At 45.1% G+C, this 12,359-nt stretch overlaps 2 protein-coding genes across 3 annotated transcripts in view; one reads left to right on the top strand and one right to left on the bottom strand.

Moving 5' to 3' along the window:
- UBXN4 (UBX domain protein 4) overlaps window positions 1-2,832 on the top strand; it is a 33,686-nt gene extending 30,854 nt beyond the window's left edge. For both annotated transcript variants that reach the window (XM_059927570.1, XM_059927569.1), the window contains exon 13: window positions 582-2,832. In XM_059927570.1, coding sequence (XP_059783553.1) covers window positions 582-720 — 139 coding nt within the window. In that variant the 3' untranslated portion in view covers window positions 721-2,832. The remainder of the gene's footprint in view (window positions 1-581) is intronic.
- A 1,174-nt stretch (window positions 2,833-4,006) lies between these two features.
- Window positions 4,007-12,359, bottom strand: part of LCT (lactase) — a 51,710-nt gene continuing 43,357 nt past the window's right edge. The window contains exons 13-17 of the mRNA XM_059927571.1: window positions 11,512-11,621; window positions 8,805-8,939; window positions 7,051-7,274; window positions 5,941-6,165; window positions 4,007-5,308 (exon numbers count right to left, since the gene is read on the bottom strand). Of these exons, the coding sequence (XP_059783554.1) occupies window positions 5,088-5,308; window positions 5,941-6,165; window positions 7,051-7,274; window positions 8,805-8,939; window positions 11,512-11,621 (915 nt within the window). The 3' untranslated portion in view covers window positions 4,007-5,087. The remainder of the gene's footprint in view (window positions 5,309-5,940; window positions 6,166-7,050; window positions 7,275-8,804; window positions 8,940-11,511; window positions 11,622-12,359) is intronic.

Below are 12,359 nucleotides of genomic sequence, written 5' to 3'. Positions count from 1 at the left end.
TCTGAGCAGGTGAAGCTTCGTGTTCCACCACTGGCTTTTGTTTTTCTCTCTCCCTTCCCCTCTAGTGTTGGAGAATGTATTAGCGTAAATTTCACCTGTTTCCTTTCCATTTTCAGATGAAGAACTGTTTGTTCTAAATTGTCCATGCAGAAATAAATCACTCTTAAAGATTCTGAAAGAGTTGAAAATTGCTAACTGACTATTTCTGTATATTAAGCTATGAATGGAGTTTGGGATAGCCTCTAGGGTGTTGTGTAAGTTATAAATAAATATTTTAGTAGATACATCAGCTTGCATAAATAATAAAGGAAAGATTTAGTTGGCAAGTGGTCCCAGTCTTCTAAAACTTAGTGAGTCACCAAGAAATACATGGACAACATGATGTGACTAGTTTGGCTTAGAGAACAGATGAAGTTACACCGCCAAAAATGTGTAAAGTCTAGTACTGCGTTAGTAGATATAATGATCTCCATGGACTTTCCTTAAACTATACTAATGGCAGTTTAAAGGAAATGGCTTTGTATTGCTGCTGTTTTCATTTTATATCATCATCTTCTTTCCTCCCTCTTTTGTTATATCAGGGAACCAGTCAGAAAAAGAGTGCTGGAGAAACGGGGGGAAGACTTTAAAAAGGAGGGCAAGATATACAGATTGAGGACTCAAGACGATGGTGAAGATGAAAACAACACTTGGAATGGAAATTCTACTCAACAGATGTAGTGTGACAAGTACAATATGTGCAGTAATCATTGTTTCTCTTATGATTTAATTCAACTAAAATTCTACTGGAGAAGTGGGACTGCTTTATGTTTTCCAACTCATCTACAAAGTGTCTCTTTATTCCTGCTTAGTGGGTTAAAGTTGTTTAACCTCAGACAAGTCAAGAGATAAAATAACTGGCTGCTAGGTCCTTGTATATGGTAACCAGCTGCTAGAAGCCTAAAATAACAAAAGGTCTGCGACAGCCTCCCTTTATCAGCTTTCTTGTTTAGTGTTTCATATGCCCATTAGCCCTGTGCTCTCAGATGATATGTTTTGTTTAGGGCTGTTTTGCTCCAAAACTCCTCAGCCCACACAGAGTAACTGGTATGTCACTGAATAATTTGATTTTGAGTCAGAGCGTTTTAACTAGCCAATCAGATGATAATTTGGGTTTAACTTTTCTCTTCTTGCTCATCAGCTGCAAGCAAAATCTTGTAGTTTTTAATCTTACTTAAACACTGAATAAAAAAATCTTTTCCAAAAATCAGAATGATCTTATCTTTGCTTTAAGTTTTGTTATCCTAGCATTTTTTTGTTGCACAGGGCTCTGTGGAGGTCATGTGTCTCTGATACCCCCCCCCACCCCCCTGTACTGCCCTGGAACTATCCCAGGAAAGGAGGTGACCACCTTATCTTAAATATCACTGCAGGAAGAAATTTTCTGACACACACCGATGCTATGTTACTGTCTCTCCTAAGTCAGGGAGGCATCGCTTTGTTTGCATAATGTTATGGTCTTTGTTCCCATCGGACAAAACAACTGCTGGTCTACAACTAGTTCTCTGTCACCTTTATACTGAAGTTTTGCTCTCAGTAATGATAATCACTCTTCAAAGAACTGAAGTGCCTGTATTGTAGGACAAGAAGTAGGGAATTAAGATCTGCCTTTTGCTCATTTGGTTATTCTTAAGAATTTTAGGTTCTTAATCTGACTAACATGCTACTGTATGTTTATGGTGGTGGAGACACTAAGAATGTTTGAAAAAGGGAGTAAGTTTGACTGTTCCTCTTCTAACCTTTTGTGTTTAGATTGGAATAGAAGGACTCTGACTTTATTTTGTAATGGGAGGAAGAAATTTTCCCAGAGCAAACTTCGTTTTTCACCTATGAAGTAACAGTGACTTTAAAAAATGGTAATAGTGTTGGCAAGGAAACAGTGAGACCAGGTACGTTGTTGGTAGGAATGAAAACTGGGATAATCTTTCTGAAAAACATTGTCAGAAACCTTAAATATTTCATGCTCTTTGATCTAATAAGTTTTTCGAAGGAATGACCATAAATGCAGGCAAAATTTAGGTATAAACGTGTTAAGTTTTATTTATTTTACTCCAGAATTAGAAACCAACTAAATGCCTTCTGCAGAATTAACTTTTGCTGAGGAGAAATGGCACAATACTAATTCAACAATTCAGTTTAACATATTTATTGAGTACCTGTTACGCGTTCGGGGGAAAAAAGCAGGATACAGAGCTGTAAGTACAGTATGATCTCAGCTTTATAAACACATTTTATATAGAGGTAGTACTATGTATTAACATAATGTAAAGAAAAAAGAAAACGCACCAAACGTTAATGGTGGTAAGAGTGGTTATATATAATTTTAGTTCTTTTTTGCATCCTTATATGTTTTCTCAATTTTCTGTAATGAAATTACTTCCATAATTTAAAAAGTGAGCTTGAAAAAGAAACATCTCCAGCAAGCATCCCATTTAAGTAAAGGTTTGTCATCTTTAAAACCATAGCAGTATGTGAATAAAAAACCAAGTTTGCCTTGAAAAAAAATCAAATAGAGATTCTTAGAGAAACGTACATAAAAGAATGATTCACAGTCTTTGAGTAAGAGGATCCTTCCTCAATTTTATATTTTAAAAAGTGTACGTGGTAAATTCAAAACCATATGGAACGCTATAAAATGACATCCTCCTCTTTGTATCCTATCCCCAGTTCTAGTCCCCAGAAGTTATACCTCTATTAACAGTTTCTTTTGTAGTTTTCAGAAAAATTTTATGCATACATAAGCAAATATGTAATCTTTATTTTTTAAATAAATGGGATCATATTATATATATACTACTCTGCATCTTGCTTTTTTACGTACACAGTCTTGAAGATCTTTCCCCATTCAACACATAGCTACCTCATTCTTATTAACGGCTGCAAAGCATTTCACTTGATAAACTTACCCATTCTCTGGTTGCGTTCATTGGTTATTACAGTTTTTGTGCTTGTGTCTGTTTTTCTGTTACAAACATTGCTACAGTGAACATCTTTGGGAAGGTGTCTTCTTAGCTGTGGAAATATACTTGAACGTCACTGAGTCAAAGGGTGTTTGCAGTTTGGATTATAAAAAATGCTGGGGAATTGCCTCCTGTAAAGGCTCTGTGAATTTACAGCAGCTAACAGGTAGGAGGATATTGATTTCCCCACATCCTTGGCAGCACTGTATTATACTTTTTCATCTTTGTCAACATGATAAATGAAAAATTGTATGCATTTTATATGCATTGTGTTGATTATGAATGAAGGTGAGCATCTTTTAATATTATTGGTTATTTTGATTTATTTTCTGAGAACTGCCTGTGTTTTCTTTCATTTTGTGTTTATCATCTTTTTCTTATTGATTTATAACAATTTCACGTATATTAAGCAAGTTAGCCCTTTGTCTAGCATATGCTATAAATATCTTCTCCCTGTTCATCTTTTGGTGAGTATGTTGATGGTAATTTCTTGGCACAGTTTTTATGTGGTCCTGTATCAGCGTTTTTCTTTATGGCCTCTGGGTCTTAAATCTTGATTATAAAATAACTTTTCCCATTTCAGAAAGTAATTTAAAAAAAAATTCCCCCATCTATTCTAGCATTCTCGTGGTTTCATTTTTTTACATTTACATCTTGTATCCGAGTAAGGGATGCGGCTCCCTTCCCCACGCCTGTGGCTAACATCCTCAAGAGCTAACCTGTGAGCCGCCTCCATTAAGGGAGTGGTCCATCATCCACCTGTCCCCTGCCCCCGATTTGGCAGGCCGCCTCTGTCACGCACCCTGTTCCCACACGTGGCTGGTCCGTCTCGGCTCTCTTTTCCTTTGTTGCTCTTTCTATTCTCTCTGTTTCAAAACTACTTTTTATAACTAGCTTTATAATATATTTTATATTCTTTTTCCCCCCAGATATTTATCCTGGCTCTTTTCTCAAGTTTGTTTCATGTGAAACTTTATATTATTCTTTTTCATGTCCCGCCCCCCCCCAAAAAAAAGTTATATTGACTTTAGGTATAATTGACAGCTTATACGAATGTCTCTGATATCACTTTTAGAACCATCTTCACCTCATCTGATAAACTTTTTCTGTCTATTGGTAGGAGAAAAATGCTTGTGCCCCGCAATTCTGACTGTCAGGTTGGGGCCCACGGCAGTGGAACATTTTGATAGGAATTTTCTATAGATACAATTCAGGTAAGGAACGCTTACAAGAAGCAAAATTTCGAGTGTGATTGGGCTTTTAAAACCAGTTGAAAACTGCTCTATTTTTTAAAAAACATTCTCCCAGATATCTAGAAAGAATATATAGACTAAACAAGTTTGAGTGTTCCATACTGTGACTGACTGTCTGATTAGCAGCACATCCGAGGGGCTACTCAGCATATGTTTTGTGAATGAGCACACAAATGCAGCAGGTGTGTCTCCTCTGCCCTGTCTCCAAAATGTGCCTGCCAGAGACACTGAGATATGGCCCTCTAGCCTCCAGAAGAAGCTAACAGCAGAGGATTACTGTGGTGAAGCTATACAAGGGGACAGTCATAACTTCTGTGGAACCTGCCTTCTCAAGGAGAAGCACCCATAGAAGATAGATAGGACACAGTTAGTTAATAACACCTTTTTTAGTTTCTGAGAAACACAAGGTAAGAGTCGGAGGGAGCTTGAAGAGAGAGGGCAGGAGATGACATTGCAGTTGATTTTTTATGAAAAGGATTGCTGTGGTTCTTACTAATGTTTTCACCTTTAAAATCTCTGAAAATTAAAACAAACAGCCCAGTTCAGTGGCTCACAGAACCAGTAGACGCGTTCAGTATCTACTTATTTCCACAAGAGCCACTCGCAGGGTCATCTAATGCCCAAGTGAATTCCTGATCCTGGGGCAAGGTGGAGATATTTCCATTTTAATCAGGGACTTGAAATCCTTCAAGTTTAACTAGTATCTAATAGTGCAGAGACTTTTACAAACTCTGTTATGGGTAAAGTATAAGATCCTCAGTGGTCCTGGAGGTGGCAAAGGCTTCAAAGAAACTAGGACTATTTTGCAGAACTGGAGGAGGTGGTAACTTGTAGGTCAGAATGAAGAACTATGGCTCAATTCCTGTTCGCCTGGTTGTGTTTGCTTTTGCTTGGAGCGCTTACAGTACTTGTAGGACAGAAACGCCACACCACAGACTCCAAGCAGCATTAGAGCAAAGAGTACATACAGTGCTGTCTGGGCCTCTGCTGTACCCAGCCTGAGCCCCAGGAACTGAACGTCCTCTTCTCTCATGGGGCTGGTGGTGGGCTCAGCATCTAGGAGAAGACAGCAAAGGTAGTGTGTGCACCGGTACAGACAGAGTTATCAGATGTATGTTAACCTAGATTAAGCCCGAGCCAGATCCTTGCAATAGAGAAGCTGCAGGGTGAGCGCGTTGCGGAGGTGACTGTACGAATCCTTTTCACTGAGTTATGAGCCTCTGAAGGAAGTCACGTAGTTTTAGTTTTTAAGCATCCCTCTCAGTGATTAGAGTATAATCTCTACTGGATAATTATCTCTTAATTTGTATAGTAATTTATACTTTTTCAGTCATTCAGCAAACATTGGCCACCTTAACATTGTGCCAGGCACTGTGTTTGATCCTTGCATCGGCCCAGCGTTCGCCTAGTTTCTTGCCTAAGGTTGCACGGCAAGTTAGTGGTAGGGCTGGGACAAGAATCTAGACCTGCTGTTCCCAGACCAGGGCCTAGTTTCTCAATGTAACTTTAACCCTAATTCCTTTGTTCCATCCTAAGAATGTCCGGAGCATTCAAAGTACAGAAATGTTGGTTGAATGAATGAAGGGGATGGAGAGGCAGAGAGGAGGGTAGTAAACTAGAAGAAAATAGAAACAGGCCCCCTTGCCCCTCACCCTCTGGCTTTTGTCCCTCCCAGAGTCACGTCTCACCTTGCTGCAGACAAGGGTGTGGCCCTGCAGCGGGGTCAGGGAAGCCGTTGCACCGGACTATGGAGGCGTAGAACTTGGCCGACGCTTTGGGGATCCTTGGCAGAGAAGTGTCAGTATAGTTCACGAAATGCACACCGAACTTCTCTGCGAAGCCTGTGGCCCACTCAAAGTTGTCCATCAGGGTCCAAACTGTGTATCCTCGAAGGTCCACCTTATCCTGCACAGCTGCCCAAAGACAGAGGCCCCGGCCTGAGCTTCCCTGGTCTTCCAAGATACCTTTCCACCAGGCCTACCGAGGCCGTGCCTGCCCGCCGCTCTCCTGCACTCCCTGTGTGCAGGTCAAGGTGAGCTTTTTTCAGCTCTTTAAGAGAGCTGCCCACCCTTTGCGTGCAGGAATCGTTAGCTGGTCCTCCGTGGGCGCTACTGCAGAGCCATCTGCATTTTCTAGAAAGGCTTAGCCCTGAATGGGAGTCAGGAACATGGGTAGACTAAATTAATCCTGCTGGGTCATCTATAATCCTCCTTGTCTTCACATGGTGGGTTATTGGTCTTGGACAGGGCCTTAGAGTGTTAATGCTCTTCCCTATAGAAAAGTGGCCCTTGGAAAAGATTTTATCTGGAATAAGATTTTCTGATCGTTTCTTTTTGCTGCTGCATCGCTCATTTTCTTTTACTCAGCATTACTTACCGTTTCCGTGTCATAGTCCCATCCCAAGTTGTTCTGCTGAGCTAAGGGCCTCAGACTTTTGCTTGGGAAACGAAAGATCATACAGACAACCCCTCCAGCCCATTCCACCTGGCCCCTGCCCAGACTGTCCTCAGGAGGGCACTGCTGTTCAGGGACATTGACACCAGAGGATCAAGCAGAGCGAACGACAGGCCAAGAACTCGGGTCTAGCCGTATCAGGCAGCGGGGTTTGCTTGCTGAGCTTAAATCTAGGAAGGAAGAATCTTAGTGTGCAGCCCCAAAGGCTTAAACCCAAAGGGAGCTAGAAGCCTCGTCTTTCTCATCTGGGGCTTGTGGATGCAGTACTGCCCTGACTGCAGACGTTAGCATATGTTTCCAGCAGTGAAAGGTGCACGTGGAAGAAGGGCGGGGGCCTGGCATACCTTTGAGCGCCTCGTTGATGTAACTGCGGAGGTAGTAGATCCTAGCAGTGTCGTTGAGGTCTGATTCTTCCCGCTGGGACACTCCATTTTCTGTTACGTAGATCGGGGGGTTGTTGTACTCCTCCTTTAACCAGTTCAGGATCCTCCTGAAGCCGAAAGGTGTCATCTTCAGCCAGAAGGAGCCAGAGTCTGGCCAAGAGCGATCTGTGATGGAGGCAACTCCCCTACGAGTTCAAACGCTAAGGATTAGGTCTCGATTTGTAAATCCCAAGAGGCCCTCTGCACAAAACGTAAAACAGGACTTACACTAGAAAAAAACCTAGATTTTTGTCTAGACTTGAGAGTCTTAGCTACACCTAGAAGAGTCAAATGGCCTCAGATTCTCTTTTCACTAGTTGTAGTGGCATCAGTCAGTGCTGGTGTAACTTTGGACAGGCCACCTAAGCTCTCTGTTCTGCTTTCTGCCTGTACAGAGGAATGGTCTTACTCATGGATCTAACCCTCCACGGCTCTGTTAACAGGCCACACCTCACACTAGATGTGAAAGGGCTCTGAGTTTCCCATACCGTAATCTCCCATGGGATGCGAGTGCTATGTCTTCAGAGAAGAGGCTCCCTTGAGTCACCTACGTCTGGTTGACGCCACCCGCAGGCCACAGGCACCAGTATTTGGGCCCCCATTCGTGTGATGATGGGGTAGATATGCTGGGACCTGCCTCAAGTGCCCAAGACCCTTCCTCTCTCTCCAGCATTGGGCAAGGAGAGGGCGTCAGGTTGTGCCAGAGGGAGCTCTGCGGGGGCGGGGGGGGGTGCACAGAAGCTCATGCATTTCATTATGAGGAACAGCCATTTAGATATTTCTTAACGTCCAAATCCTTCAGGAAAAAAAACTGTTGAGTTTTATCAGGAGCTGGATTTATTGTTCACCTGAACTGCAGGTGGGGCATTTCATAAGCTTGAGCACAGGTGCCTGGGGAGACAGTCCCAGGACCCATGAGGCAGCAAGAGTTGAGTGGGTGCGTGAATGGGGACCAGCAGGGAGGCCTCTCAGCCCTGCTCAGCAAGCCTGACTCTGGTGGTTGCAGGATGCAGTGGGGATGTCAGTGCCTGTTTCCAAAGAAAGAACCCGGACAGAGTCACAGCTACTGATGAGGAAAGATGCTTGTCAGAAAAGGGACAAAACAGTGTGCACACATAATAATCCTGGTTTTCTTGTAATAAACGTTTCTGTATAACTATATACTATATAAACTATATAATATAAATATATATAGAGAGAGGTAGTACACCCATACACACACACATATACTTCTGAAATGACACTCAAGAATTTCCTATTCTTGCTTTCCAGTGTTTCTACTGTGAACATATATTATTTGTAATACAGAAATAATAGTTTAACCTTTACCCTCAAAAGGAAAAAAGAAGCTTGTTATTTTGACTGAAATAACATCTGGTAAGTGAAACAAATCTGATGAAAAAAGAAAACAGAAAGAAAAAAAATTTTTTTTTAATGTTTTTAAAAACTCTAAGCCTGTCTGCTTTAAATGGAAAGCATCTTGGAAACCCTAGCCTGAATTACTATCCGACTGATAGAGGTTCTTTTAGGTATCTCAGGAGATGGGGCTCATCTTGCAAAAACCCCAGAATACACAGCATCAGGAGGCAGTTTCAGAGGCTGTACAGGCCTCTAAGTGAGAGAAGAGGGGCACTTTGCTGTCTTTTCCAAAGATTGTTCCAGGCACCCTTCCTTACCTGTCTGCATCGAAGGAAGAGATCCAAGAGGCATAGTTGAAATCGTAGGCCAGGACAGTGGTGTAGTGATTGAACCCAAAAAAGTCATAGGTGCCGTTGATCCTCCTCTTCTCACTCTCTGTGAACTCAGGGAGCCTGGACGGAAAGGGCCGTTAAGGACGTGGGGTTTGGGAAGAGAATGTGCTGTGGGGTGTTGGTGGAGGGCTCTAAACTCAGGTACCTGGAGGTGACTATGGGCAGCTGGCCGGGAGCGAGGGGAGACCCTCCCAGCTGCTGCTGAAAGCGCCTGAGCCTCCTTCTACCAGACCACAGACCTCGCCTCCCTCTGTCATTGCAAGACCCTCTCTCTTCCTGTTGGAAGTTTTTACTGTGGTTTATTTAGGCGTGCTACTTTTCTCCAAAGTTTATCCTCATTAGTGGGGGAAATACTTTTACAAATTGAATTGATTGAACTTTTGAGATTTGGACTTTTCTGCTCACATAATTTCACTGCACTTTTTAAAACGTTATTAATTAGTTTATTTTTGACTGCGTTGGGTCTTCGTTAATGCAAGCGGGCTTTCTCTGGTTGCGGTCAGCGGGGGCTACTCTTCGTTGTGGTGTGTGGGCTTCTCATTGCAGTGGCTTCTCTTGTTGCGGAGCACGGGCTCTGGGCACGCGGGCTTCAGTAGTTGTGGTTCACGGGCTCAGTAGTTGTGGCTCGTGGGCTCAGTAGTTGTGGCTCACGGGCTCTAGAGCGCGGGCTTTGGTAGTTGTGGCACACAGGCTTAGTTGCTCCGCAGCATGTGGGATCTTCCCGGACCAGGGCTCGAACTCGTGTCCCCTGCATTGGCAGGTGGATTCTTCACAACTGCACCACCAGGGAAGCCTGCACTTTTCTTTTTAAACATCTGATGGAACATTTTCCTTGTATTCTTTTTTTTTTAATTGAAGTATAGTTGATGTACAGTGTAGTGCCAATTTCTGCCGTACAGCAAAGTGACTCAGTTATACACATGTAGACATTCTTTCCATGTATTCTTAGTGAGACTTTTCTATACTATTCGATCAACATGCACTTGTGTGCAACACTTAGAGGTTCGTCTCAGCCAAATCCTGACTACCTGCTGCAGGTTTAGGGTTGCCTAGAGAATGCCCTGCTTAGGTGCCTGACGCCTCACCTTGACCTTTCTGCTACCATTAACCTGAGGAAGAACCTTCCCTCCCTGGGGTTTCTGAAATACTGGGGCAAAACTAAGCCCCCGCGCCCACGCTTTTACTTCCCCGCTCAGGAGCCAGCAGGGGCTCCTCAAGTCCCGTGGCATCAAGGCTGAGCCCCTGTGCTTGGCCTCCAGGCCCGCCACCATGTGGTCTCGGCCCTCCCACCGCTCCTGGGCCAAGTCTCCCGAATTCCAGCTGCAGGTGTCCCACTCATTCCGACCTCTAGGCCGGTGCTCACAGCCCTCCCCATTGGATGGAAGGGCCTCTGCTCTCCCAAACGCTGTTCCTTGTTAAGGCCCAGGCTCAGCTGATGTCCTGTCTTGTCCGTGAAGTCTCCTGGGTCTACCCAGCCTGCCCTGATCTCATCTGAGTTTTCCTTGCATGAAGAAATTGGGGAATAGAATTCCTTGGATTGATCTTCCCAGCCAGTGTGTCAGCACTTGAGGAACCATATTTGGAACCCCCTCTGTGTGTGGACCCTGCCGGGCCTGGCCCTGGCCTGGGTACACAGTAGGTGCTCAGCAAGGTTGTGTTAATGGACTGGAGCACTCGCTTATTTGTTGGAGACCAGGGTTGACAGATCAGACCTTTTGGCTCAGCAGGACTTGCCCTAACCACGCCAGCACAGGCATGCGTTGTAAGGGCCGGGATGGATTATTTCATCCTCACAGGTGGGCTGCATAAGACTCAAAGGCTGTGTTAGGAATGCCTGACTTTTGAATTCTTTTACCCTCTCCCCCTCTTCTTATGGTCACATGAGCTACCTTGGAGCTTGTGGGTGTGTTTCCAGAAGGCCAGGGCACTGTGTCCCCTTCCCCACACCACACCTCTAATCCCCAGCTGGACGACTCTTAAACTGAGCATGGGCCCTGCAGTCAGACAGCCTGCTTTCAAATCCCAGCTCCATCACTGAACAGCTGGGCGATCTTGCCATAATCTTTGTGCTTCAGCTTACTCATCTTCAAATAGGAGTGAAAGTGCCGACAGAAGATGGATACGTGTTAGCTGTTGCTGATGTTGCTGTTACTTCCTTGACGGAAGTAGGACTGCCTCGGTGCAAACCACTGCCACCCACTGGCCAAAGGACAAAAAGCACTCTGCTAAGAGTCACCCATTGCTACTCACATTCACTCCTAAGGTGATGTGCTTAGGATAGGATGAGCTGGGGAATTTGTCCTTGGAGTGAGGTGGTGGGTCGCTAAGAAGTAGGTGCCCTGGCGACGGATTACCTGGCTATTCTGAAGAAGAATAATAAGGGCAACTGCCTTTTGTCTCAACTGCCTGTCACAGCCATGTCAGGTCCTGGGCTAAGCGCTTCACCTAACACACTCATGTGTAATCTTCCCGGCAAGCAAGGAAGCGCAGATAGACACGCCTAAGACACGCCTCTCTGACCCCAACAGCCATGCTCTCATCCCTGTGCCGTCCCCCCCGGAGCCTCAGTTGGGCACCACAGAGCAGACTTCCTCCCAGCTCTCATGGCTGAGAGCGTGGCGCCAGGACCTACCGAGACTTGTTGAGGCCTGCTGCCAAGCTCCTGTCACGAACCCGTGTCTTCATCACCTCGGGGTAATCCCCATTCTTGAAAATCGGATGTGCGAACCAGCCTCCCATGAACTGCGGGTGGGGTTAGGGGGAGACAGTCAGTGTCGGCATTAGCAGGCGGGCCCACAGGAGACCGCAGCTCCCTGCTCAGGTGTCGCTGACCCCAGGGCCCTTTCTCCCCGACCCAGTCTGAAGCGTGCCTCTCTTCTGCGGCTGTTCCCATATTGCAGCTCAAATGCCCACAGGTCTTGTCACCCCACTGGGAGCTCACTGTGGGCAGAGCGATGTTCTCACCCACTGTAGCTTGAGGGATGTGAACCGATTTGAGCATGGGCCCTGGACTTGACAGATGCGGCTGGCTGCCCTAAGGAGGGTCCTGCAGAAGAGGAGGAGAGACCCCAAGCCTCCAGGCCCTGATTCCCTCTCTCACCACAGAGCAGGTCCTTCCCTGACCTCATGCCTAAGGACCCACCAGAACCTTCTGGGAGGAACCAGGTGCAAGGCTGGTTGCCCAGGCTAAGGATGATTCTTCATGGGCTTTGGACTCGCAAAGTGAGGAACTTTTCAGTCTGTTTTCTTGAATGAGGTCCAGGCCATCCTTACCCTTAGGGGGTGTACATGGCAACCAAGTGCTATGACACTGTGGGTCCTGAGAGGCTTCTTCTATCTTGACATGCTCCCCTCACCTGCTGGCTACTCCCTGAAACGGGGGGTGAGGACAGCCTTCCATTCCCGGTCAGAGATGAGGCTTGGAACACACTCGCTCTGGTAAAAGAAGCTTCAGTTCACTCTGAGGTGAGAAATTGTTTC

Source organism: Balaenoptera ricei, chromosome 7 (assembly GCF_028023285.1).
Source record: "Balaenoptera ricei isolate mBalRic1 chromosome 7, mBalRic1.hap2, whole genome shotgun sequence".
NCBI lineage: Eukaryota > Metazoa > Chordata > Mammalia > Artiodactyla > Balaenopteridae > Balaenoptera > Balaenoptera ricei.
The sequence above is the reverse complement of the archived record's forward strand: the minus strand, read 5'-3'. Positions and strand labels throughout refer to the sequence as shown.